This window comes from Esox lucius, chromosome 20 (genome assembly GCF_011004845.1).
Source record: "Esox lucius isolate fEsoLuc1 chromosome 20, fEsoLuc1.pri, whole genome shotgun sequence".
Taxonomy (NCBI): domain Eukaryota; kingdom Metazoa; phylum Chordata; class Actinopteri; order Esociformes; family Esocidae; genus Esox; species Esox lucius.
Genome location: NC_047588.1, coordinates 44,052,067 through 44,078,393, shown reverse-complemented (window position 1 = coordinate 44,078,393; position 26,327 = coordinate 44,052,067). Strand labels below are relative to the sequence as shown.

The 26,327-nt window shown below is 41.3% G+C and overlaps 1 protein-coding gene across 1 annotated transcript; it reads right to left on the bottom strand.

Annotated features, from left to right (window-relative positions):
- Positions 1 to 268: 268 nt before the first annotated feature.
- Positions 269 to 23,628, bottom strand: LOC105029876 (collagen alpha-2(VI) chain). The gene is made up of 32 exons (XM_013131115.3): positions 23,422 to 23,628; positions 18,410 to 18,614; positions 16,567 to 16,857; positions 16,247 to 16,407; positions 15,855 to 16,019; positions 15,713 to 15,733; positions 14,986 to 15,051; positions 14,856 to 14,909; positions 14,699 to 14,743; positions 14,563 to 14,589; positions 14,396 to 14,422; positions 14,199 to 14,243; positions 14,022 to 14,075; positions 13,853 to 13,915; positions 11,111 to 11,173; positions 10,937 to 10,990; positions 9,912 to 9,947; positions 9,743 to 9,805; positions 9,004 to 9,066; positions 8,305 to 8,367; positions 8,036 to 8,098; positions 7,788 to 7,838; positions 7,564 to 7,662; positions 6,403 to 6,465; positions 6,268 to 6,303; positions 6,091 to 6,136; positions 5,249 to 5,401; positions 5,054 to 5,148; positions 4,847 to 4,954; positions 4,356 to 4,608; positions 1,172 to 1,210; positions 269 to 1,011 (listed from the first exon to the last, which is right to left on the bottom strand). The coding sequence occupies exons 2-32, from the start codon at positions 18,600 to 18,602 to the stop codon at positions 416 to 418; spliced, it is 3,156 nt and encodes a 1,051-aa protein (XP_012986569.2). The 5' UTR covers positions 18,603 to 18,614; positions 23,422 to 23,628; the 3' UTR covers positions 269 to 415.
- Between the last annotated feature and the right edge of the window lie 2,699 nt (positions 23,629 to 26,327).

Here is a 26,327-nt window from a genome sequence, read left to right as displayed (position 1 = left end):
TTCATTCTTGCTTTAGGTTGCACTCTATGGTAGTTAATACAAAAACATTGATGATCTTAATTAAGTAGATGTCATGTTTACGCATACCCACATCCAAACCCATACACATCCCAACCCACCCACATCCAAACCCATACACATCCAAACCCACCCACATCCAAACCCACCCACATCCAAACCCACCCACATCCAAACCCACCCACATCCTAACCCACCCACATCCTAACCCACCCACATCCTAACCCACCCACATCCTAACCCACCCACATCCTAACCCATACACATCCTAACCCACCCACATCCTAACCCATTAACCCCCAACATCACATCAACCTGAAGGCAGAATGATTCAGCCGTAACTCTCAAAATTAGCTCAACATTTGCTCAAACCTGACGGTTCAGATAAGTGATCCCTTTAACAGATCCACTGAATGAAGCGATTCAGGAAGTTGGGCTTGTTAAGCTCAAGGTAGTCCTGTCCTTCAAAGATGGAGTACTTGTCCTTTAAGGCCAGCTGCTCCACTACCTCGTGTTCCACATCCTTCCCCATGGTTAGCACTGTGGAGACCACCTGGTTTTTCCGCATTTTGTCGATTGCCTCCTGCAGCTCGTGTTTCCCGGTGACACCATCGGTGATGAAGACAAAGTTGAGCTCCGCGGCGCGCCTTATCTGGCTGCTGTTGCTGACGCTGTCCAGGGCATGTATGATGGCCGGCGCCACAATGGAAGAAGGCATGTCCTGGTAGGCCATGCTCTCCAGCCCCTCCAAGATGGATGGGAGGTCATGGGTGAGGTGGAAGGCGGAGTGGTGATCCCTATGTCCTCCGTACTGCAGCAACGCCATGCGGACACCCTGGTTATCGTTCTTGCTGCGAGCCAGTGTCAGGCGGGTTGCCACTTTTTCCACAAAGCTGCGGATTTGATTGAAGTTGTTGATGCCGAGACGCTCTGAGCCATCCATGAGGAACACCAGATCAACAGGCCGGTCGACACACTGCATAACCTCTGGCTCTGATCAAAGTCAATGGAAGCGTAGTTGGAGATGTTTTAATTCAAACCTCATGTAAGTGACTGGGAATTTACCATTTATGTGTGTGTTGTTGGACAGTATGACAACGGAAGTACACAGGAAAGCAACTGTGCAAATGACAATAGGCACTGAAAAGCTCACCTGATGCGCAGGGCAGGTCAGGACAAACTGTTATCGGCTCTAGAAAAGAAATGGAAGGTTAGGTTCTGGTGGCAGCACTGTGAAGTTCTCAACTCTGTTGGAGACATTCACAACCAGATCTAGTAACACCAGTTATGACAACTACCATAGTGGTCTCATCTGCAAACTTGAGTCATTTAAAAGCTGTGTTGCTGCGTGTACAGGCGTTGTGGAATGTGTGTATAAAAGCTGTGTTGCTGCGTGTACAGGCGTTGTGGAATGTGTGTATAAAAGCTGTGTTGCTGCGTGTACAGGTGTTGTGGAGTGAGTGTATAAAAGCTGTGTTGCTGCGTGTACAGGTGTCGTGGAGTGTATAAAAGCTGTGTTGTTGGGTGTACAGGTGTCGTGGAGTGTATAAAAGCTGTGTTGTTGGGTGTACAGGCGTTGTGGAGTGTTTAAACGCTGTGTTGTTGGGTGTACAGGCGTTGTGGAGTGTTTAAACGCTGTGTTGTTGGGTGTACAGGTGTCGTGGAGTGTATAAAAGCTGTGTTGTTGGGTGTACAGGCATTGTGGAGTGCTTAAAAGCTGTGTTGTTGGGTGTACAGGCGTTGTGGAGTGTTTAAACGCTGTGTTGTTGGGTGTACAGGCGTTGTGGAGTGTTTAAACGCTGTGTTGTTGGGTGTACAGGCGTCGTGGAGTGTTTAAACGCTGTGTTGTTGGGTGTACAGGCGTCGTGGAGTGTTTAAACGCTGTGTTGTTGGGTGTACAGGCATTGTGGAGTGTATAAAAGCTGTTTTTGTTGGGTGTACAGGCGTTGTGGAGTGTTTAAACGCTGTGTTGTTGGGTGTACAGGCGTTGTGGAGTGTTTAAACGCTGTGTTGTTGGGTGTACAGGCGTTGTGGAGTGTATAAAAGCTGTGTTGTTGGGTGTACAGGCGTTGTGGAGTGTATAAAAGCTGTGTTGTTGGGTGTACAGGCGTTGTGGAGTGTATAAAAGCTGTGTTGTTGGGTGTACAGGCGTGGAGTGTTTAAACGCTGTGTTGTTGGGTGTACAGGCGTTGTGGAGTGTTTAAACGCTGTGTTGTTGGGTGTACAGGTGTCGTGGAGTGTATAAAAGCTGTGTTGTTGGGTGTACAGGCGTTGTGGAGTGTTTAAACGCTGTGTTGTTGGGTGTACAGGCGTTGTGGAGTGTTTAAACGCTGTGTTGTTGGGTGTACAGGCGTTGTGGAGTGTTTAAACGCTGTGTTGTTGGGTGTACAGGAGTGAGTGTTTAAAATAGGGGTGGGTATGGGCAAGTACCTTGCGATACGATATATATCACCATACACATATTACGATTCAATACATCATGATTCATCACAATATCACAGCTGAATCTCAATACTTACTGAAGTGCTAAAGAAAACCTCAAATAATATTAGGCTATATAGTTGAAAGAACAATCTTTAGCTAATCCCCATGGGCAACCCCTAATAAAAAAAGAACCACTCAATTTGAAATGACTTAGAACTTCTAAATGTAACACTCCAGACCCCAATAGAATTCTAGAAGGCTTCTGTGGATTACTGAAAATTCTCAAAATAAATCATATTTTCTCACACATTTCAAACAGACAGCACAAAAACAAATTACAATTATTTAACTGAGTTTTAAAGAGCACGTACTGTTCTTTAATTTGTCAACACATTAATGTAACTTGGAATAATATAATTTGCTTTCTCCCATTAACAATCAATAAAAATAACAAAAGTTTGCATAAAACGATATATTGCGACGAGATTGTGCCAGCAATCAAATTAGGTCCGTACAGCTAATGTGATCATAATAAAGTAAGCACAAGGCAAATCTCAAGGCATAGGCCTACGAATTTTTATAAATGATAAGGAGAAGTATGTGGTGTACATCTTTTGGCAGATGCAGGACATCATCGCGATTGAGTGACAAAGTCGTCAGCGAAGCACATTGATGCTTCTTGTCTAGCTTGTGAAAGTGACAGCTTGTTGCTGCACAAGCGAAACATTTGCGGGCAGACAACTTTATTTTAGTCTGACAGACGAAACAAATCGGACAACTTTTGTCTAGTAATCAATGACATTTTCCATATTTGAATGAAATCGGAAGAAACGCTAGAAAACAACCAACTTGTCCGCCGGTTACACAGCTACTGCAACGCTTTCCATTACAAGACTGAGCAAGCAACCCTTAGAGCTCCACAGCTGATATGCTTGTCTATCAAGTTATCACGAGGGTTGCTGTTGTCATCTTAAAGATATTACCAACATCACAGCATAAACAATGGACAATATTGTGAAAAAAATAATCGCGATTTTACATTACAAAGTTTTATTGGCACATTAGTTTGTTGGGTGTACAGGCGCCTTGGAGCGTAGGTGTAATCACGCTTCGTGTCGTTGCTGAGGGGTTGCTGAGTCTGAACTGTGCATGGACACCTTCACTTGTTTCACATCACAAATGGCCTTGAGGACTAGATGCTCAAATGTTTTATTAATGACACAGGTTATTGCTACTGGTCTGCAGTTTTTCGGGCAGGACGCCTGTTTTTGGAGAACTGAAACAATAATGGACTTGAAAACAGACAGGAACAGTTCATTGATCTGGAATCAGGTTGAAAGTGTCTGTGAAAACTGGAGAGCCAGTTGGGGTTTTAAAGGGGATTTTACTGCTGTTTTAGTTTCCTATACATTTTTCTTATTAACATATGTGCCATGAACAATATGAGTTCACTAGTATAAACATTTCTGCATTCCACTTGTATAAACAGGCCATCTACTTTTCCTGGCTGGAAGCAAACCACCAGCCACTGATTCCCATCTCTAAAAGACTAGCTAGAGCTCATGAGAATCGTCCCTTTCAGTGTGGGATGAGAGACCCTGTCCTTGCCAGTTGCCTCCCTGAACTTCTATTTTGTTAAGAGCATGTTGTCCTGTTCTGTGTTGTCTGGGGTGAAGGGCAGCTTTGGGCAGGCCGGGGTGATGGAGGAATACACCAGAAAAGTATTCGACAAACAAGTTTTCCTACTAAGCGTGAAAGAACCAACATGAGTTAGCCCATTACAATGAGCAGGGTTCCCGGGTTGCCAGCAGTCATTTTGGATAGGTTCTCTAATAACCAGGGTATCACCTGGTGGTGACGTCTAATGACACCTCCTGTTTTACCAGACACAGATTCTCCAACTATGGACTCACCAGGGCAGAGAACATTCTCCATTTTGTCCATAAAGTTCTCAGCCACCAGATCAGCAAAGCGGGTCATCGGTGTCACGCGTTCATGTTTGTTACAGGCAATGGAATCCAGACTCTCGTGCTGTCCCTCCAGGTTGAACATGTCTCCGACCCCGATTGCGCTCACGTCCACATTGGGAAAATTGCAGAGGTATCCCAGCAGATTGTCATCGTCCCGCGGGTCAAACCGTCCATCCGTGATTACCACCACTGACACCTGTTAGGAAAAGACTGTTAGTGCGAATATTCCCTTCCACTGTCCACTCATAGAGGGCAGCAGGAATTGGTTCTGGTGCTTAAGAACACTGGCAGTTTACAAATTGTTTAGCCAGCCCCCCCAGCCCTATGTACTGCAGGACAAGTGCCCCATACTGTAGGACAAGGTGAATGTTGGGCCATTTAGCAAAGCATGGGCTGATGAAGCAACATGCCAGCAGGTCTGTTTCAGAGCACACCTTGGATTTGGCCCGGCGGCTGTCCCTGATCAGGTGGTCGTAGGCGAACTTCAGCGCGGACGGTGTCCAGGTTCCCCCGGCGATCCACTGCAGGTTTTTCACAGCCTCCTGGAAGGGACAGACAGATTTTGTTGATTTGTGTCTATTGAACGGAAGCCTTGGGACACTATTAAAAGTCTTCAGCTGAAACAAGACTGCTATGCGTGCCTTAAACGCGCCCATGGAGTCAATTCTAGAGTCGTTGAGGTGGATGGCCTCAAAGGTCCCATTGTGACTGTACTGGACAACACCAACCCTGGTCCCTGAGTGAAGAATAGAGGAGAGTTAGAGAAGGGGGAAGGATGGGGGGAGGAAAGAAGGAAGGAAGGAGGAAAGGGACGTGCCCTAGGGGTCATGTTTTACCTGTCTCTGAGTTGGGGTGTGTTGCCATGGATCCCAGTCGGTTGATGGTGTTGATCACAAAGTTCTTCTCCAGGGTGAAGTTGGTTAGACCCACAGACTCTGAGCTGTCAATCACAAACACGATGTCCAGCGCCCCACAGAGCTTCTCACAGTCTGCAGGGACACAGGTACAGAACTGTCAATCACAAACACATTGTCCAGCGCCCCACAGAGCTTCTCACAGTCTGCAGGAACAGAAGAGTCAATCACAAACACGATGTCCAGCATCCCGCACATTTTCTCAGTCTGCAGGGACATAGAAACAGAACTGTCAATCACAAACATCAGTGGGATGATAGTTTAATCTAGCATTAGCACACAGTATTATTACCATTATAATCATCACCATCATTCATTATTATTATTCTCACTACTATATTTATCACCATCATTACCAACACCACGTTCCTCATTTCCCTCATATTTGTCACCATTATCATCAATATCACCATAATCATCCTTATAATAACAAATGTCATTGTTATCCTCACCTTGATATTCATCACCATCATTATCTTCATTGCCGCCAACATACCACTATCATCACCATATTTATCATCATAATTATCACAGTCACCATCATCACCATATTTATCACCATAATTATCACAGTCACCATCATCACCATTTTTATCACCATCATTATCACAGTCACCATCATCACCATATTTATCACCATCATTATCACAGTCCCCATCATTACCATATTTATCACAGTCACCATCATCACCACATGTTTCTTAATCATCATCACTATTTTCATCAATACCATCATCACCATCACCACCATTATCAAAACTCACCACAACAACCACAGGTCTCTCGGATGTAGCTCATGACATCACAGTCCTAAATCACAAAGACAAATGGATCATATCTGTATTATGAGGAAATGATACTCCAGAACCAGAGCAGCAGTATTATAAATTAGATATGACAGAAACAAGTTGATTCTTAAAACATGTATGATGTTGACTTACAGTAAGCCCTGGGTTTCCCTCTGGCCCGGGATCTCCCTGAAACACAGGGGGGGGGGCTGGTGTGTCAGCATTCCTTTATAATGAAGGGATGTTCGTAGGAGTATTTTGTTGTAAAAGGTTCCCTGGTGTACTTACAGCCTTCCCAGGATTGCCTTCAGGTCCCCTGCTCCCATTCTCCCCATGCTGTCCGGGGTAGCCCTAGACAATCAACACAAAACAGACCACTGACTCCCCAAGAACACAGCAGACCACCATTGTGTTGACTTCACTAGATCCTAAGAATACGGCAGACCACCATAGTGTTGACTTCATCAGATCCTAAGAATACAGCAGACCACCATAGTGTTGACTTCATCAGATCCTAAGAATACAGCAGCCAGCCATGGTTCTGACTTCACCCGATCCTAATTCAGCTGCTGAACATCTGTTGTTCATTTGTCCACTTCTCAGGAATAAAGCTGCCGAACAGATGTTACTCATTTCAACCCTTCTCAGGAATACAGATACTGAACAATGTTTCTTTTTACTTCTTCTGTAGAATAGAGCAAAGACATTTCTTCCCAGCACCAATAACTCTTTGTAGAACTGCCTTTGGCCAAAAACAATTTTCTCAATGTTCTTCGGAACTCTGGCAAGAGATTATTGCTACAGACTTGGACCAATGCCATCTTTGAGTGTATGCCGTTCACTATGGCAGTAACCTCATCAGGCTAGAAAGTTACAAACAGCATTTTAGTCCCACAGATGCTGTGGACAACTATGCAGTGGTATGCAGTGCTAGCTATGCAGTGGTATTCAGTGCTAGCTATGCAGTGGTTTGCAGTGCTAGCTCTGCAGTGGTATGCAGTGCTAGCTATGCAGTGGTATGCAGTGCTAGCTATGCAGTGGTATTCAGTGCTAGCTATGCAGTGGTATGCAGTGCTAGCTATGCAGTGGTATTCAGTGCTAGCTATGCAGTGGTATGCAGTGCTAGCTAGGCATTGGTATTCAGTGCTAGCTGTGCAGTGGTATACAGTGCTAGCTATGTAGTGGTATTCAGTGCTAGCTATGTAGTGGTATTCAGTGCTAGCTATGCAGTGGTATGCAGTACTAGCTATGCAGTGGTATTCAGTGCTAGCTATGCAGTGGTATTCAGTGCTAGCTATGTAGTGGTATTCAGTGCTAGCTATGTAGTGGTATTCAGTGCTAGCTATGTAGTGGTATTCAGTGCTAGCTATGTAGTGGTATTCAGTGCTAGCTATCCAGTGTCTTAGACTGCTTTTCCCTTTGGAAGATCCATGTTGTAGTGGAGCTCACCGGGGCACCGTTTGGTCCTTTGATTCCAGACTCTCCTTTGCTGCCACAGTTCCCTCTGCTTCCTCGAGGGCCTGGACGTCCTTTGTCCCCTCGCTCACCCTGGGAGGCAGGAAGGACAGAAAGACATGACTGTGATATTCCGAGGGGATATTAAACCGTCAAGATTTCTGACAGGTCAAATATCAAACTCTAGAGACTTCTAGCAGGTCAGATGTCAACTGTACCGTTGGTCCTCGTGGTCCAGGGTAGCTGAATCCGTCCCTTCCTTTGTCACCCTAAAAGAATAAACAAGATTAATGGCATTTCTTCCCGTTAAAATAACATATTTAATATCCCCTGTGTCTCACTTGGTTAGATTCCCACAGGGAAACAAAAAATAATTAAAATAAATCCACTCACTATGGTCCATTCCTCTGGATAGGAGAGTCTGCTAAATGACAAAGATTTCTGTTAGGAGGTCATCCAACTCTACCTTTTCACCGCGATCTCCAGGGTTTCCTCTGTCTCCACTATCACCAGGTTCTCCAGGCGCTCCCTGTGACAGAGAGACATGTTCTACTGGTCACCATGCAGAATAAGCACATCCCAATATGTACAGTAATAACTCCTTAATAACTCTTTAGTAATAATTTAATAACTCAGTAGTAACACCAAATTAATTCAGCAGTAACAAGATGGTAACTCCATGAATTCAACATAGTAACTCAGTAGCAACTCAGTAATAACTCATTAGTAACATACAGGCCGTCCGTCAGGCCCATCTTCTCCTGGCAATCCTCTTGGACCTGGCAGACCCGCACCTCCCTGGGTAATCACACAAACACACAAACACACACATACACACACACAAACACAAGCATACACACACAACGACACTCAAAAACACATTACACAAACTCAAGCACACACACACAAACACAAGCATACATACACATTGATACACATACACATACAGACACACATACATACACACACATATACACACACACATACACACACATACAAAAGCATACAAACACAAGCATACATACACATTGACACACATACACATACAGACACACATTTACATGCACACCAAGACACACACATATACACACACATACAAAAGCATACACACACAAACACACGCATACATACACAAACACGCACATACACACACATTGACTCACATACACACACATTGACACACAGACACACACACACACAAACACACACATATACACACGCATACACACAAACATACATGCAGAAACACAAGCATGCACACACAAACACACACAAACACATATACATAAGCATAGAGAGAGAGACAGAGAGATAATGACATTGGTAATCATTGCTTAATCTTAATCCCCTTCATAATCATTTTGACATTACCTTGGTACCTCAGAATACAGTCATTCTTATTTATTCTTATTATGAAAAATAATAACCTCTGACCTTTGAACCTTTAGTGCCAATGTTGCCATGAGGACCTGGCTTTCCTTGCAGGCCAGGCTCTCCCTGGGAATACCAGAAGACATAAGAGGCTGCATCATTCAGACAAATGTACAAAACCAGCTCCTAGTTTCCTGTCCGCAATTATTCATGTTGACATGGGCAATTTGCCTGAGAATGTGTTCAGTGCTGTAAGTGAAAACACATCCTTCCCCAGCTGTGTTTATATACTGGTATTTCTGAATGTACACACTTAGACACTTTAGGCCTCCAGCTGTTCCCATGAAAGTACCAATTTTGGGTTCCAAGTAAACCCTTTTGGGTTCCATATAGACCATATATAACTCATTGTAGATGGATTCTCAAAAGTTATTCTGCGACAGTGAATGAATGAACCCTATTATCCCAGATAGAGCTGCATGACAATTACTATTCTGTTAGTTACTCTACATTAAGAATCTGCTAAATGATTATAATGTAAAACAAATTTAAATATTACATGATATAATCACGTTATATTATGATATATTACATGACAATATACCTGATAAGCGGATGAAGATGAGATGAGACATGACAATATCATATGTCATATTCTGATGCTTCACATGATATAATAACATGTAATATCTTGAAGTATCACATGACATCATAACATGTCATATTCTGATGTATCACATGACACAATAACATGTCATATTCTGATGTATCACATGACAGAGGGCTGAATGTGGGAACAGACCTTGCCTCCCTTAGTTCCGTCTGGTCCAACACGTCCTTTGGGACCATTATCTCCTGGTCGCCCCTAACGACAGATATGTAGACAATATTTTACATTCAAGAAAAGCCAAGTGGGTATTCAACTGTAAAATGATCAACTCAGAAAGGATCACTTAGTCAAGTCAGCATACATCCTGTCCTTTAGGTCCTTGTTCACCAGGAGACCCCTGAAAGAGTAGAGGAAATAATTTATTTAAGAATGAAACACTATTGTACCACTGTACTGCCACTGTAATGCCTCTGTAGTTCCACTATTATACCACTGTAGTTCTACTATTGTACCACTGTACTGCCGCTGTAATGCCTCTGTAGTTCCACTATTGTACCACTGTAGTGCCACTGTAATACCTCGGTAGTTCCACTATTATACCACTGTAGTTCCACTATTGTACCAATGTAGTGCCACTATTGTACCACTGTAGTGCCACTGTAATACCTCTGTAGTTCCACTATTGCACCACTGTACTGCCACTGTAATACCTCTGTAGTTCCATTGTACCACTGTAGTGCCACTGTAATACCTCTGTAGTTCCATTGTACCACTGTAGTGCCACTGTTATACCTCTGTAGTTCCATTGTACCACTATAGTGCCACTGTAATACCTCTGTAGTTCCATTGTACCACTGTAATGCCACTGTAATACCTTTGTAGTTCCATTGTACCACTATAGTGCCACTGTAATACCTCTGTAGTTCCATTGTACCACTGTAATACCTCTGTAGTTCCATTGTACCACTGTAGTGCCACTGTAATACCTCTGTAGTTCCATTGTACCACTATAGTGCCACTGTAATACCTCTGTATTTCCATTGTACCACTGTAATACCTCTGTAATTCCATTGTACCACTATAGTGCCACTGTAATACCTCTGTTGTTTCCTTTGTACCACTGTAATACCTCTGTAGTTCCATTGTACCACTGTAATACCTCTGTAGTTCCATTGTACCACTGTAGTGCCACTGTAATACCTCTGTAGTTCCATTTTACCACTATAGTGCCACTGTAATACCTCTGTAGTTCCATTGTACCACTGTAGTGCCACTGTAATACCTCTGTAGTTCCATTGTACCATGGAATAAGTGATGCAAGTCTCTATCATAGTAATTATAATTAATAATAAATTGCGTTTCTAGAGCAGGTTTCCTTTAACTCACTGGTGTTCCTTTGTTTCCTGGTGACCCTGGAATCCCTGAGATGCCTTCATCCCCCTGGGGAAACAAATTTTGCATGTGAAGACATGGACAATGAAATATACTGTGATATCGTTACTGTGAGGAAAAATAGTAGAGAAGATAAAGTTGATGAAAATGTAGATAATGAGACATTACCGGTACTCCACTGTCCCCCGGAGGTCCAGTAGGGCCTGGCCTTCCATTACGACCCGGGTCCCCCTAGAAGAACCAACATCCACACGTCAAACACAGTTGACTAAAAAACACTACAAAAAATTAAAAATACACAAAATAATTTTGAAATTGCATTAGTATAACTGTATATATAAATTTTACTACTACACTACACTGCTCAAAAAAAATTCGCGACCACGTAATCATCACAGAATAGCACCAAGTCAATTAAACTTCAGGGATATCAATCTGTCCAGTTAGGAAGCATAAGTGATTGTGAATCAATGACACCTGTTTTGGTCCAAATGAAAGTGACAGCAGGAGCACTGGAGAGGAAACAGCAAGACAACCCCCAAAAAGGGAATGGTTTTGCAGGTGGTAGCCACAGACTTTTCTTATCCTTCCTGACTATTCTTCTCTAGTTCTGCATTTTGTTAGTGTCCTTGTCATTACTAGTTGCATGAGGTAGTACCTGCAGCCCATTCAATTTGTACAGGTGGTCCAGCTCCTCCAGAATGGCACATCCATACGTACTGTTGCAAGAAGGTTTGCTGTGTTTACAGTCTCAAGAGCATGGAGGAGATACCAGGAGAAGGGCTGTTACATGAGGAGAGCTGGACAGGGCCGTAGAAGGGCAATCTTCCCAGCAGCAGGACCGGTATCTGCTCCTTTGTGCGAGGAGGAACTGGTGGATCACTGCCAGAGCCCAAAAAATGACCTAATGCCGGCTACTGGTGTGCATCTTTCTGACCAAACTGTCAGAAACAGACTCCAAAAGGGTGGCATGAGGGCCCGTCATCCTCTAGTGGGATTTGTGCTCACAGCCCAGCACCATGCAGCTCAATTGGCATTCACCAGAGAACAACAGAATTGGCAGGTCTGCCAGTGAGGTTCCATTCTCTTTACAGATGAGAGCAGGTTCACACTGTGTGACAGAAGCATGTGTGACAGACACGAATAGGTCTGGAGATGCCGTGGTGACCGTTATGCTGCCTGCAACATCATCCAGCTTGACCGGTTTGGCGGTGGGTCTGGGGAGGCGTATCCTTTGCAGGTCCCACAGACCTCCTCGTGCTAACCAACGGTACCCTGACTGCTGTTCGGTATCGGGATGAAATCCTCATACCCATCGTCAGACCTTACGCTGGTGCAGTGGGCCCTGGGTTCCTCCTGGTGCAGGACAATGCCAGGCCTCATGTGGCCAGAGTGTGTAGGCAGTTCCTGGATGACGAAGGCATTGATGCCATTGACTGGCCCTCACGTTCCCCAGACCTAAATCCAATTGAGAACGTCTGGGACGTTATGTATCGGTGCATCAGACTGTCCAGAAGCTCGCTGGTGCCCTGATCCAGGTTTGGAAGGAGATGCACCAGGACACCGTCCGCCATGTCATCAGGAGCACGCCCAGATGTTGTCAGGAGGGCACACAGGCACACGGGGCCACACCCACTACTGAGTCACGTTGATTTTCAGTGTGAGTTTGAGTCCAGCCATCAGTCGGTTGGTGATTTAGTTTCCATTGAATGTTTTACGTCATTTAGTTCTCAATGAATTACACCATGTACCTCTTTAATATACTAATCTTTTATATGTTTTATATATTTTGTTCATTGACACCCGATGTGATCCTTTAATATTACTCTTGTTATTATTGGTATCCTTGTTTTATCAGGTAGTTTGATGGAGAACGGAACGGTCAAATTAAAGCTCCACGCTCATGCCTTGAGTGCAATAGTCTGGTAAAAAGGTTAGTACCTTGAGGATGAGATTAATAACCCGGAGATGACGTTAATAACCTGGAGATGAAGTTAATAAACTAGAGATTACGTTAATACCCTGAGGATGAGTTTAATAACCTAGAGATGACGTTAATAACCTGGAGAAGAAGTTAATAACCTAGAGATTATGTTAATACCCTGAGTATGAGTTTAATAACCTAGAGATGACATTAATAACCTGGAGATTAAGTTAATAACCTAGAGATGACGTTAATAACCTGGAGATGAAGTTAATAACCTAGAGATGACGTTAATACCCTGAGGATGAGGTTAATAACCTAGAGATGACGTTAATAACCTGGAGATGACGTTAATACCCTGGGGATGAGGTTAATAACCTAGGGATGACGTTAATAACTTGGAGATGAAGTTAATAACCTAGAGATGACGTTAATACCCTGGAGATTAGTTTAATAACCTAGAGATGACGTTAATAACCTGGAGATGAAGTTAATAACCTAGAGATGACGTTAATAACCTGTAGATGACGTTAATAACCTAGAGATGACGTTAATACCCTGAGGATGAGTTTAATAACCTAGAGATGACGTTAATACCCTCAGGATGAATTTACTAACCTAGAGATGATGTTAATAACCTGTAGATTACGTTATTAACCTAGAAATGATGGTAATAACCTGGGGATGACGTTAATAACCTAGAGATGATGTTAATAGCCTGGGGATGAGGTTAATAACCTGGGGATGAGGTTAATAACCTGGAGGTGACATTAATAACCTTGGGATGAGTTAAATAGCCTGGGGATGAGGTTAATAACCTGGGGAGGATGTTAATAACCTAGAGATTATGTTAATAAACTGGAGATGAAGTTAATAACCTAGAGATTATGTTAATAGCCTGGGGATGAGGTTAATAACCTGGAGGTGACATTAATAACCTTGGGATGAGTTAAATAGCCTGGGGATGAGGTTAATAACCCACAAACCTTCTCCCCTGCATCTCCTGGTGCTCCTTTGTCACCAGATGCTCCAGGGAAACCATCCGGGCCCTTTGTAAACAGAGTTATATCAACATTACACGTTTTATACAGTAACGTATTTTTGTGTACAGAGTATGTTTAGTATTAACAGGCAAACCTGTCCCTGGTCACTTACCCTCTCACCCGGATCTCCTTTACAACCAAAAGTTCCGATTCGACCAATTTTACCCTGAAAATTACCACAGAAAACAACAACATTAGTTTGTCCATGATTCAACCATAAGGTCCTATAAAAGTCCAACAGACAGTTGAGTAGACAGACCGTCAGACCCACACTGACAGAGAGACTCACCTTCTGTCCATGCGTTCCATTCTTGCCGGGAGTTCCTGACATTCCCTGATGATTAGGACATTGTTCAGAGTAGAGAAAAACCAATGATATTGAAACTAGTACCTCATCATATCCAGTAAGACCGATATGATGTTCTAGATATTCTCTGAACAGTGTAGACAGACACACCTGATTTACGTCACAAATGTCCTGTTTACCTTATTTCCATCGAATCCAAATTCACCCTGTGGGAAGAACCAAGATAAGTTGATAAAAAGCATTTTCTATGTACTTTACACATGGTATTGATAATTATACACATTTTACTATATATATATAATATAGGGTATATAAATAATTACTTATTGTGTTTAGAGTTTCTTACCTTTTCACCTTTGAGACCAGGTAAACCCTTAACAGAATCAAACAAATTAAGGTTATATAACCAGTCACAATAAATAAGGTGAAACAGATGTCTGGGTTAGAGAGAAAACCGACCTAAAACTTTAGAAAACACCAACCTTTGGACCTGGAAAACCAATTGGACCTTCAATTCCTGAGTCTCCCTGTGGATAAAATAGAACATAATGCTCACCGTCTACATTCTTTAGAATATTTTTTAATGTCTAGGTTATAATCCACCTGTTCCAGTGTTTCTGTAGTTGGGACACAACCTACCTGTTCTCCCTTGGCCCCTTTGCCTCCTGGAGAACCAACTCCTCCTTTCGCCCCCTAAAATAAATAAATACATTAAAATAAACAACAACAACAGCGAAATTGAGATGTCTTATCTAACTAAAGAACGCACCTTTGGTCCTTTGTTTCCTTTTGGCCCAGGAGGTCCTGGAGATTCCAGACACTGGAGTTTGGAACACTAGGGAATTCATGAAGACAACCATGTGAATCAAACAGTAATGAACAAACACTGGAGAATTCATGAAGACAACCATGTGAAACAAGTAGTGAACAAACCCTACGGAATTCATGAAGACCACCATTTGAATCAAACAGTAGTGAACAAACACTAGAGAATTAATGAAGATAACCATGTGAATTGAACAGTAGTGAACAAACACTAGGGAATTCATGAAGATAACCATGTAAATCAAACAGTAGTGAACAAACACTGGAGAATTCATGAAGACAATCATGTGAATCAAACAGGAGTGAACAAACACTGGAGAATTCATGAAGACAATCATGTGAATCAAACAGTAGTGAACAAACACTAGGGAATTCATGAAGACAACCATGTGAATGAAACAGTAGTGAACAAACACTAGGGAATTCATGAAGACAATCATGTGAATCAAACAGTAGTGAACAAACACTTGGGAATTCATGAAGACAATCATGTGAATTAAACAGTAGTGAACCAACAGTGAAAAAATCATGAAGGCAACGGTTTGAAATAAACTGTAGTGAATTAAACATGTACACTGTAACAGGGTAATGACTATATCAAGGCAGTTTGATGGATATGTTAAGATTACAGATTCTGACTATATTCGTGAGAATAATTAAGTTTTAGTTACCTGCAAGTAGGCTTGATATTTCTGCAGAGAAATGCACCCACAGAAAAAATTATTTCCAATACATTGGTACAGAAATACAGTTTCAAAGAAATAACACTGATCCATGAATACAGAGAAAATCTGTAGATTTTGTAAGATTTACCATGGCTTGGATTATCTCATTAATGGATGCTTCTATTATTCTGCCAGTGGTGACATTGACGGCCATGTAGTTTGAGCGGTACACTCCAACAGGAGAGCTGGCTATCAGGACCATCCCACTCTCCTCAGCCACCTTGGAGGCTGCCACTGAGAACAGGCTGATGCGCTGATCCAGTCAAATCACATTATATTTAAAGACGGTTTCAAATCACACAAACATTAAAGATCACTTTTTTTTTTAATGATTAAACATTAAGCAGATCAAACAAAAAAGCAGGTTGAATAAGATAGATGAAATAACTTAAAAAACAACAAGAAACAACAACAACAAGATGAAGGTACTGATTACAGTTCAGACTATAACTGTGGGTTTCCCAACATCTTTTTTCTAACCTGGTCTCTAGCTCGCTCTGCGGACTCCTTGATTCCTCCACAGGGGGCGCCAGTCACGTGGCCGTCCGTGACCACAACAGCAAAGCGGACTGCGTCTGGCTCACCTGGGATACTGTGCATCTGTTTAGTCATCTCGTCCAGAGCACAGTCCGTGTAGGTACCTCACATCAGGACACACACAGCATATTTAGATGCAGAAGGTTCAACTCAACAAAATGAATATAATATTATATGGAATCAGTATTGAATATAATGAGTAGAACATGATACTAACACTAAGCCGAAAAATAAGTATGTGAATGTGTTTTTGGTGGCCTTACCTTTACCCAGGTATATCTGGGACCATTTGTTGATAGGCCTCAAATTATTGAGAAAGAGATCTTTACTGGTGATTTGGCTGAAGATCTTTTGTGTCTGAGAGAAGTGGAGTCCCCCCAGCGACCAGCTGATCTTCACCTGACGTTTGTACTCCTCCTCCTGGAGCTTCCCAGCAAACGCCTCGGTCCATTTCGCCACGCTCTGTACCAGACTGCCTGGTGGGCTCTCCTGTAGAGCAATGGTCTCAGAGGTGTCCAACACGAAGTACAGATGAATGGGACAGGCAATGACTTCTACAAGGAAATAAAAGTCAGTGGTCAATGACTTCTACAGGGAAATAAAAGTCAGTGGTCAATGACTTCTACAAGGAAATAAAAGTCAGTGGTCAATGACTTCTACAAGGAAATAAAAGTCAGTGGTCAATGACTTCTACAGGGAAATAAAACTCAATGGTTAATGACTTTTACAGGGACAAGTAAAAATCAATGGGACGAAATCACGTCCACAATTTTTTTTGTGTAATTGTATTAAGAGTGGACCACTGGAGAAAATACTTGAGAGATTTTGTGTGTTGTATTCCTTTACAGTTTTTCTCAATCTTTTTGGCTTAATTCTCGAATGTTCAAGTTCAAATCTCTGAACAATTAGTTTCTGGCTCAGACCAGATTAGTAATAATTAATTAAAGCAACTTGCACGTGTTTTGCACGTGTGCAAAGGAGTAAGTACAATTGTATACAATGGGCACAATACCAACATGCACATGGCTTGTTGATCAAAACTGATGAGTTGATTCTCAGTGAAATTGTCATACTCTTCACAACATCTAAACATTCTTTCATTGTGTGAGCCGTCACATGCTAAATTATCCATTAAATTATTCTAATCTCTCAAACATACGTGTATATTCCATAAATATCTATGACATTAAATGTTTGTGATATCTGCTATCAGTGCAAATTACCTGCCAGGTACCATAGGAATGACATAGTAATGACATAGTAATGATCTCCAGGAGATTTTACCCTCTGTGCTTCGCAAGAGAAAACATTAGATATGATGTTTATGAAAATCTCTTGCCAGACCATCAAGACAGACACGATGTCCACCAAGAAGATGGGAACTTGTAGTGTAACATACCGTTACGAGGTACAATCCATTGCTTCTTCAGAACTACCGAAGGATTTTTGATTGTTGCAGTTTTCATGGTTGTCATTTTGTGGCGATTTCTCACCATATAGTACTTTAAATGTAAGAACTATGTAAGAACTTGACATGCAAAAGGGAATTTTCTGTTTAAATGTAACACATCGCTAAATTTACTAAATAAATACAGATGGGCATATCCTTTTTCTGTGCACTACAGAATTGTAGAGTATTTACTTCTCCCATTAAACTTTTACCACTGTTGAAACTGGTATCTAAAAAGCTCAGTGTGATACACACCAGCGTTCAGCCAGACAAAAAAGTAGAAAAAAACTGAAATGTATATATAACAAACATTTCCAGGGTTGACTGCCATGGTGAAAAAACCTCTAAACTCACACGATGAGAAAAAACTTTTCATTTTTATGGCACTGGGGAATTTACTGACACAATAACTAGGGTTTGAAGCATGAATTAAAGATTTTGGGTTACTACATTTTGCAGACATGCCAAAGAGTTGTGATGTCCCATGAAACAGTTGTGACAACTGTACATACAGTTTAGAGAATGTTAAGACTGTTTGAAAAATGAGTCAAAGTGATTGAGAAAAACTGTAGATACATCCAACTGTCTGTTTAAAAACAGAAGAGAGGTGATTATTCGAGGCTCATGCATTGGCAAGCTAAAGAGTATTTACTTACGATCACAGGGAGTGTCTGTTGGATGCTCGTCTTCATGCTCCACTAATATTTCAATTGTTACATTCTTTTTATGTGTGTGTTTGTGGGGTCCTGGTCCCTGGTGCAGACTAGGGTCATCATCGTCAGTGAATTGAGAAACAACTAATGAAAGGCAGGCCAGAAACACACACCCAGCCACGGACCTCATGGCCATGTTCCTCCAGCACTGAGGAGACAGATGAGAGGAATATAACTGGAATATTATAAATACCTGAGAAGACGTAGTATAATGCAGATATTATTAATGTCACAGTAATGATTTGATACAGATATTATTAATGTCACGGTAATGATTTGATACAGACATGTTTAATGTTGCAGTCACGATTTGATAAAGATATTATTAATGTCACAGTAATGATTTAATACAGACATGTTTAATGTTACAGTAATGATGTGAATCAGATCTTGTTAATGTTACAGTAATTATTTGATACAGATATTATTAGCATTACAGTAATTACATAAGTCATATGTTGTTAATGTTACAATAATTATTTTAATACAGTCATTATTAATGTTACAGTAATGATATGATTCAGATCTTGTTAATGTTTCTGTAATGATTTGATTCAGACATTATTAACAATACACTGCAGTTCATCTTTTTTAATGTGTATCACATATTCCGTCTTAAATCTTTTCACACTTTATATATATTTTTAAGGATTTACATACAACGCAGTGTCAGTTCTTGTTGCACCAATTTCTTAATAACACCATTCCAGTTGTGTAAAAGTCAGCTGTTCCATAAAGACCTCAGGCTGAACTCAGGAAGCCCAGGCCTAACAATGCCACTGGAAAATAATGGATGTGCTACTGGAATACAACTGTTGAACTTCAAATGTGGAAGGTACTGTTTCGAACTGAGCTAAATGTTGGTCAAAAACGAAATGGGCAAGGAACTACGCTATGTAATTACTTTGAATATTCCTTAATTTATTTATAGATTTTAGGCATGTTCAGGATTACCCCAAGGTAAAAATTCAGAACGTGTTTGATTTTCACAAAGAAATATGTTTATAAAAAATTTCCTAAACAGTGTTTGCAAAAGTTTAAAAAGCCCCTAAACAATTCAGTTTTTCATTTTAAAACTCTGACACTCAAAGTCAATTATTCTAAGAATTAAAGAAACTGAAGTACATGGCTTGCTTAAGTGTTTAACCTGTGTTTAACCTGCCAAAAATAAATATTTGGTAGAGTCACCCTTTGCAATTACAGCTTTTGGTGTTCTAAGTACATTCCAGCTTTAAACGCAGTGTCTCACTTATCTCAAGTATGGAGATTCTCCGATTTTAAAGACACCAGTCACCTTATCTCAATGATAGCCTACCATCTTAAAGACACCAGTCACATTATCTCAATGATAGCCTCAGCTCTGACAGAGCCGAGAGGGTGAGATAAGGGTTAAAGTTAGTGTGTGTGTGATTAGAAGGAGACCAGGCGCAGGACGAAAAATGAACAGGAGTTTTCTAAGGCACACTGTGGATACAACATATACTGTAAAATACAAAACACTAAAACGGCTTCAGGTCGATACAAACTAAATGGTGCTCGTAACGAGAGAAATACATGTAATACACAGACACACATGCCTGCGCACACACGCACACACACACACGCACACTTCACACACACACTGACATAAAAAAGGCAATACTCAATGAAGACACCAACAGGCATAACAGTTATAGTCTCTGGTAATGAGAATCAGGTTTGTGTAACCATGGTGAGTCTCTGGTGATGAGAATCAGGTTTGTGTAACCATGGTGAGTCTCTGGTGATGAGAATCAGGTGTGTGTAACTATGGTGAGTCTCTGGTGATGAGAATCAGGTGTGTGTAACCATGGTGAGTCTCTGGTGATGAGAATCAGGTGTGTGTAACCATGGTGAGTCTCTGGTGATGAGAATCAGGTTTGTGTAACCATGGTGAGTCTCTGGTGATGAGAATCAGGTGTGTGTAACCATGGTGAGTCTCTGGTGATGAGAATCAGGTGTGTGTAACTATGGTGAGTCTCTGGTGATGAGAATCAGGTGTGTGTAACCATGGTGAGTCTCTGGTGATGAGAATCAGGTGTGTGTAACTATGGTGAGTCTCTGGTGATGAGAATCAGGTGTGTGTAACCATGGTGAGTCTCTGGTGATGAGAATCAGGTGTGTGTAACCATGGTGAGTCTCTGGTGATGAGAATCAGGTGTGTGTAACTATGGTGAGTCTCTGGTGATGAGAATCATGTGTAACCATGGTGAGTCTCTGGTGATGAGAATCAGGTGTGTGTAACCATGGTGAGTCCAGGGTGTGTGTGGAATGTAATGCAAACAGCCGGAAGGATGAACGGCGGCAGCTAAAAGGCCGGCAGGAGGGAGTGGCGTGGTTAAGATTCCCCGGAAGGAGGTGTGACCACGGGAGACACCTGATAGGGACACTCATCTTTTAAACATTGTTGATAGTTGAACATCTACAGAACATCTACACACCATTCATTTGTGTCTATCCAAATGAAGTGATGGCAGGGTGATTTGGGTCTATCCATCAGAGATGGCAGAATGTTATGTTTGTGTCCCAAATGGAACCTTACTCCAAATGTGGTGAACTACAGTGTACCAGAGGAATCTAGGTGGCTTATTGGGATGTACTAGTTTCCTCCTACTCAGACCAATGACGTTTTTTGCGCCATGCTTTGTTTAGTTTAGTGTGGGTGTATACAGCCTGGAGGCAGGAACCAAGCAGTACCGTGTCTGGTCAGACTAGTGCCCTATATCAGAAATAGGGGACCGTTTGGGATGCAGGGCATGGATGCTGGAACTTTCCTTCAGCAGAGACGAACGCTATGTACCTTCCATCTGTAAAACTCTAATGATATATGTGTCATCAGCACACATTCTGTACTGCTGCATCTACCGTAGCCCTTGTTTAAAGGACCCTCACAGAGAGTACAGAGTTGCTTGCTTAACTCATTATCTCATTATCTTTTTCAGAATGTATAGGTGTGAGGACACAGAGCTCATTGGTCATTTTAAGAAAGGTTTGCTCCCAATGTCACTGCCATTTAAAGGTGCATTCTAAAAACGAATGTTTAAAAATCAACATTTTGAGTTGGATGTTTCACATGTTGTTTATATATGCATAATCGTTGAGTAGAATCACTATCATACCTTATTTAACCATGAAATTCCAAATTTGAAGGCAAGGGTTTAAATCTGCACAAATCATACAGGACATTGCACCCAATTTTCAGGGAACCATTTTAGCTTGACGGCGCCACCCTTACAACCAGTGGCAGAACACCTTGTAACACCCTGTAACACCCTTACAACCAGTGGCACCCCTGTAACACCTTACAACCAGTGGCACCCCTCTAACACCCTGTAACACCCTTATAACCAGTGGCACTCCTGTAACACCCTGTAACATCCTGTAACACCCATACAACCAGTGGCACCCCTGTAACACCCTGTAACACCCTTACAACCAGTGGCACCCCTGTAACACCCTGTAACACCCTGTAATGCATCTTTAATGCAATAATAGGAGGGGTCATGGTGATTTGCAATAGACCACAATGACTGTTCATGCTCAGAATATAAACAGAATGTGATTCTGTTTACATGAGAGTCCAGTGTTTATACTCTTTTGTAAACTGGCCCACTGTAAGCCCAAATGGGCTGTGACATTCTCTGACTGTAATCAAAGTACGCAAGTCCATTCAGTAGGTGCTTCTGAAATGTCTAAAGTCTTTGTGAGAAACAATTGAGTCTTATCAAGGGAGAAAGTTTCTCCATGTAGGAAAAAGTAGAGCCTATTCTGTCCTTATGTCATGGTTGAGTTCATCGTCTGGAAGTTTAACCAAATATGGTCTGTCTGTTGAATCTCTGTTCTTGAGCTGTTTCAACCATTTACAATTAATTTATTCAGTATGTCTTGGAAGTCTCCTATAAGTAACTACCCTGTGAAAATCTAACTTTTAGATATTCTCTTAAAGATGCATTCAGGGTTTTTGAGAAGAACACATTTTTCTTTCAACCTAAAATTTTGGGATGTAATATGATTTGGTTTATATCTGCAATATCCAGGGTTTCTTAACGCTCTTCTCTGAGACCACAACACATTTCTCATATTGGTTGTAGCCCTAAACTGACACACCTGTTCAGTTAGTAATTGGTTTTGTAATATTTGACTAATGTAATGTAATGTAATGTGTGTGAGATCAGGGGAATCCTGGCACAGGCAGTAAGTAGAACCACCATTAGACCTTATTTATCCATGACATTCAACATGTAAAAGCAAGGGGTCTTGATGACATAGAGCACATCTTGGCACATACAGCTCTGGAAAAATTACCTAGAAGTGCAAAAAAAGTCATTTCCGAAAAATTTAAAAAAGGAAGATTTTGAGTGAGGAACAGAAGGGTTAAAATTAAGAGACCACTGCAAATTAAACACTTCTGTTCCTCACTCAAAACTTTCCTTTTCAACTTTTTGGATAGGCAATTAAAAGGTGCAGTGGTCTCTTAATTTTTTCCAGAGCTGTACTTTACTTTTGTTTCTCAGTGGCCCGTTCCAACTCAACACCACCTTGCAACCAGTGGCTGGACAGCGTAACACATCTTTAAGAGTTTGAACTGACCAATCAGAAATCTAGAAAAGGATGAGCTGACCAATCAGATATAAAATGACATGACTATAAGTTAATTCTGTTGTAGGGGTATACCTTGACCATTCTTAAACAGAACTTAATTTCATTCCTTTCATTCAGTCTACATTGATGGTCATTCAAATGCAACATTTGCTAGTAATTAAATGTGCATAACAAATAAATGTAGTCTACACCATGATATCGATGGTCTTTAATCTAAAGGGACTGACATAGCTCTGTTACATTTATAAAAAACCTAAATGGGATAGAAGCAACAAGAGCCTGCAACACATTCAGAAAATCTTATCTTGATTATAAAAAAATATATATTTACTCACCCCAAAAAACTTTGAAAGAGCACACCGGCCACAAAAGGATATTTACATCTAAGACCAACTGTTGACAGAGCAGAGTGCATACATATCCCACAACAGTCCTGAGTAATCACACTATTTGCAAGCAGAGAGAGCGATGGAGAAAGCAAGAAATAAATTCTAATGGGTATCAAAATGGGATCTGTTAGCTTCCTTCTGATTGGTCTTTGGTGCTGTGTTTGGGAGGAGAGGGAAGGACGAGAAAGAAGATACATGAGAGAAGGAGGAGGAGAAAGAGGTGGGAGGTGGAGGAATGTGGCTTGTATCTCAACAAACCACACACAGCATCAACACATAAAGGTACTGCTAATCACTGTGTTGTAATGTCAGTCACCGTGTTGTAATGTCAGTCACCGTGTTGTAATGTCAGTCACTGTGTTGTAATGTCAGTCACTGTATTGTAATGTCAGTTTTTCTCCATCACTTTTGCGATGTCTTAACATTCTCTAAACTGTAAGTACAATCATCACAACTGTTTCATGGGACATCAAAGCTCTATGGCATGTCTGCAAAATGTAGGAACTCACCCAAAAAACCTAATTAATGCTTCAAAACCAAATTATTGTGTCAGTAAATTGGCCAGTGCCACCAAAATGAAAAGTTTTTTTCTCATTGTGTGATTCATACTGGTCAACATTTTTAGATTTTTTTTCACCATGGCAGTCAACCCTGGAAATGTTTGTTATATATACATTCCAGTTTTGTTCAACTTTTTTGTCTAGCAGAATGCTGGTGTGTATCACACTGAGCTTTATAGATATCAGTATCAACAGTGATAACATTTTAGTGGGAATACTATACATTTCTGTAGTACACAGAAAAAGGATATGCACATCTGTACTGCTCCGGAAAAAAGTTGCAGACCACTGTACAGACCATTACTATGTCACCTGGCAGGTAGTCTGCGAATATCACAAAAATGTTATGTCAAAGAAATGTATGGAAAATGTATGGAATCATGTATGCCTGACAGATTTTGATAATTGAATGGATCATTTTTCATGTGATGGCTCAAACAATGAAAGAAAATGACAATTTCACAGAGAATCAAATCATCAGTTTTGATCAGCAAGCCATGTGCATGTAGGTATTGTACCTATTGTACAGAATTGTACTTACTCTTTTGCACACATGTGCCAAAACATGTGCAATTTGCTAAAATTAATAAGAAATTCTGATCTAGTGTGAGCAAAAAAGTAATTGTTCAGAGATTTGAAAAATATTTATCATTCGAGCAATACAAACTGTAATGTCAGACTGTGGCTGTTATGTCAGTCTGTGGTTGTAAGTTCAGTCTGTGGTTGTAAGTCTGTCACTGAGCTGTAATGTGTGTGTTTGTAAGTCAGTCACTGAACTGTAATATCAGTCTGTGGTTGTAATGTCAGTCTGTGGTTGTAAGTCAGTCACTGAGCTGTAATATCAGTCTGTGGTTGTAAGTTCAGTCTGTGGTTGTAAGTCTGTCACTGAGCTGTAATGTGTGTGTTTGTAAGTCAGTCACTGAACTGTAATATCAGTCTGTGGTTGTAATGTCAGTCTGTGGTTGTAAGTCAGTCACTGAGCTGTAATATCAGTCTGTGGTTGTAAGTTCAGTCTGTGGTTGTAAGTCTGTCACTGAGCTGTAATGTGTGTGTTTGTAAGTCAGTCACTGAACTGTAATATCAGTCTGTGGTTGTAATGTCAGTCTGTGGTTGTAAGTCAGTCACTGAGCTGTAATATCAGTCTGTGGTTGTAAGTTCAGTCTGTGGTTGTAAGTCTGTCACTGAGCTGTAATGTGTGTGTTTGTAAGTCAGTCACTGAACTGTAATATCAGTCTGTGGTTGTAATGTCAGTTTGTTGTTGTATGGTCAGTCACTGAACTGTAATATCAGTCTGTGGTTGTAAGTTCAGTCTGTGGTTGTAATGTCAGTCACCGTGTTGTAAAGTCAGTCACTGAACTGTAATATCAGTCTGTGGTTGTAAGTTCAGTCTGTGGTTGTATGGTCAGTCACTGAATTGTAATATCAGTCTATGGTTGTAAGTTCAGTCTGTGGTTGTAAGGTCAGTCACTGAACTGTAATATCAGTCTTTGGTTGTAAGTTCAGTCTGAGGTTGTAATGTCAATTTGTGGTTGTAAGGTCAGTCACTGAACTGTAATATTAGTCTGTGGTTTGAAGTTCAGTCTGTGGTTGTAAGGTCAGTTTGTGGTTGTAAGATCTGTCACTGAACTGTAATATCAGTCTGTGGTTGTAATGTCAGTTTGTTGTTGTATGGTCAGTCATTGAACTGTAATATCAGTCTGTGGTTGTAAGTTCAGTCTGTGGTTGTAATGTCAGTTTGAGGTTGTAAAGTCAGTCACTGAACTGTAATATCAGTCTGTGGTTGTAATATCAGTTTGTGGTTGAATATGGATGCTCAGGCTATATAGTAGATTGCATTATAGATTACTGACAATGTTTTTTACCTGGTAAATAACACGGCACCATCTGTCAAAAAAGTGCTTTTGCTGGTGGTAGTAGAATTGTTTTGGTGCCAATGTGAGATGTTATAAGTCACTTCCCAATGAAATTCTAATTCTGTTAACACATGGGGCAGCACCACCTCAGTCCACTCCAGCACACACTGAGGTCACTGCTCAGTCCACTCCAACACACACTGAGGTCACTGCTCAGTCCACTCCAACACACACTGAGGTCACTGCTCAGTCCACTCCAACACACACTGAGGTCACTGCTCGGTCCACTCCAATGACCTCGGTAAGGCAGCATGGGACAGTTCAGATCTACACCTGTTAGTTGTTACACAATATTCAAAATTCACTGACACAAATTTGGCCAGGGTCTTTAAACCTTCTCGCGATGGCATGTACAGTATGCATGTGCCATCCTGGAGGA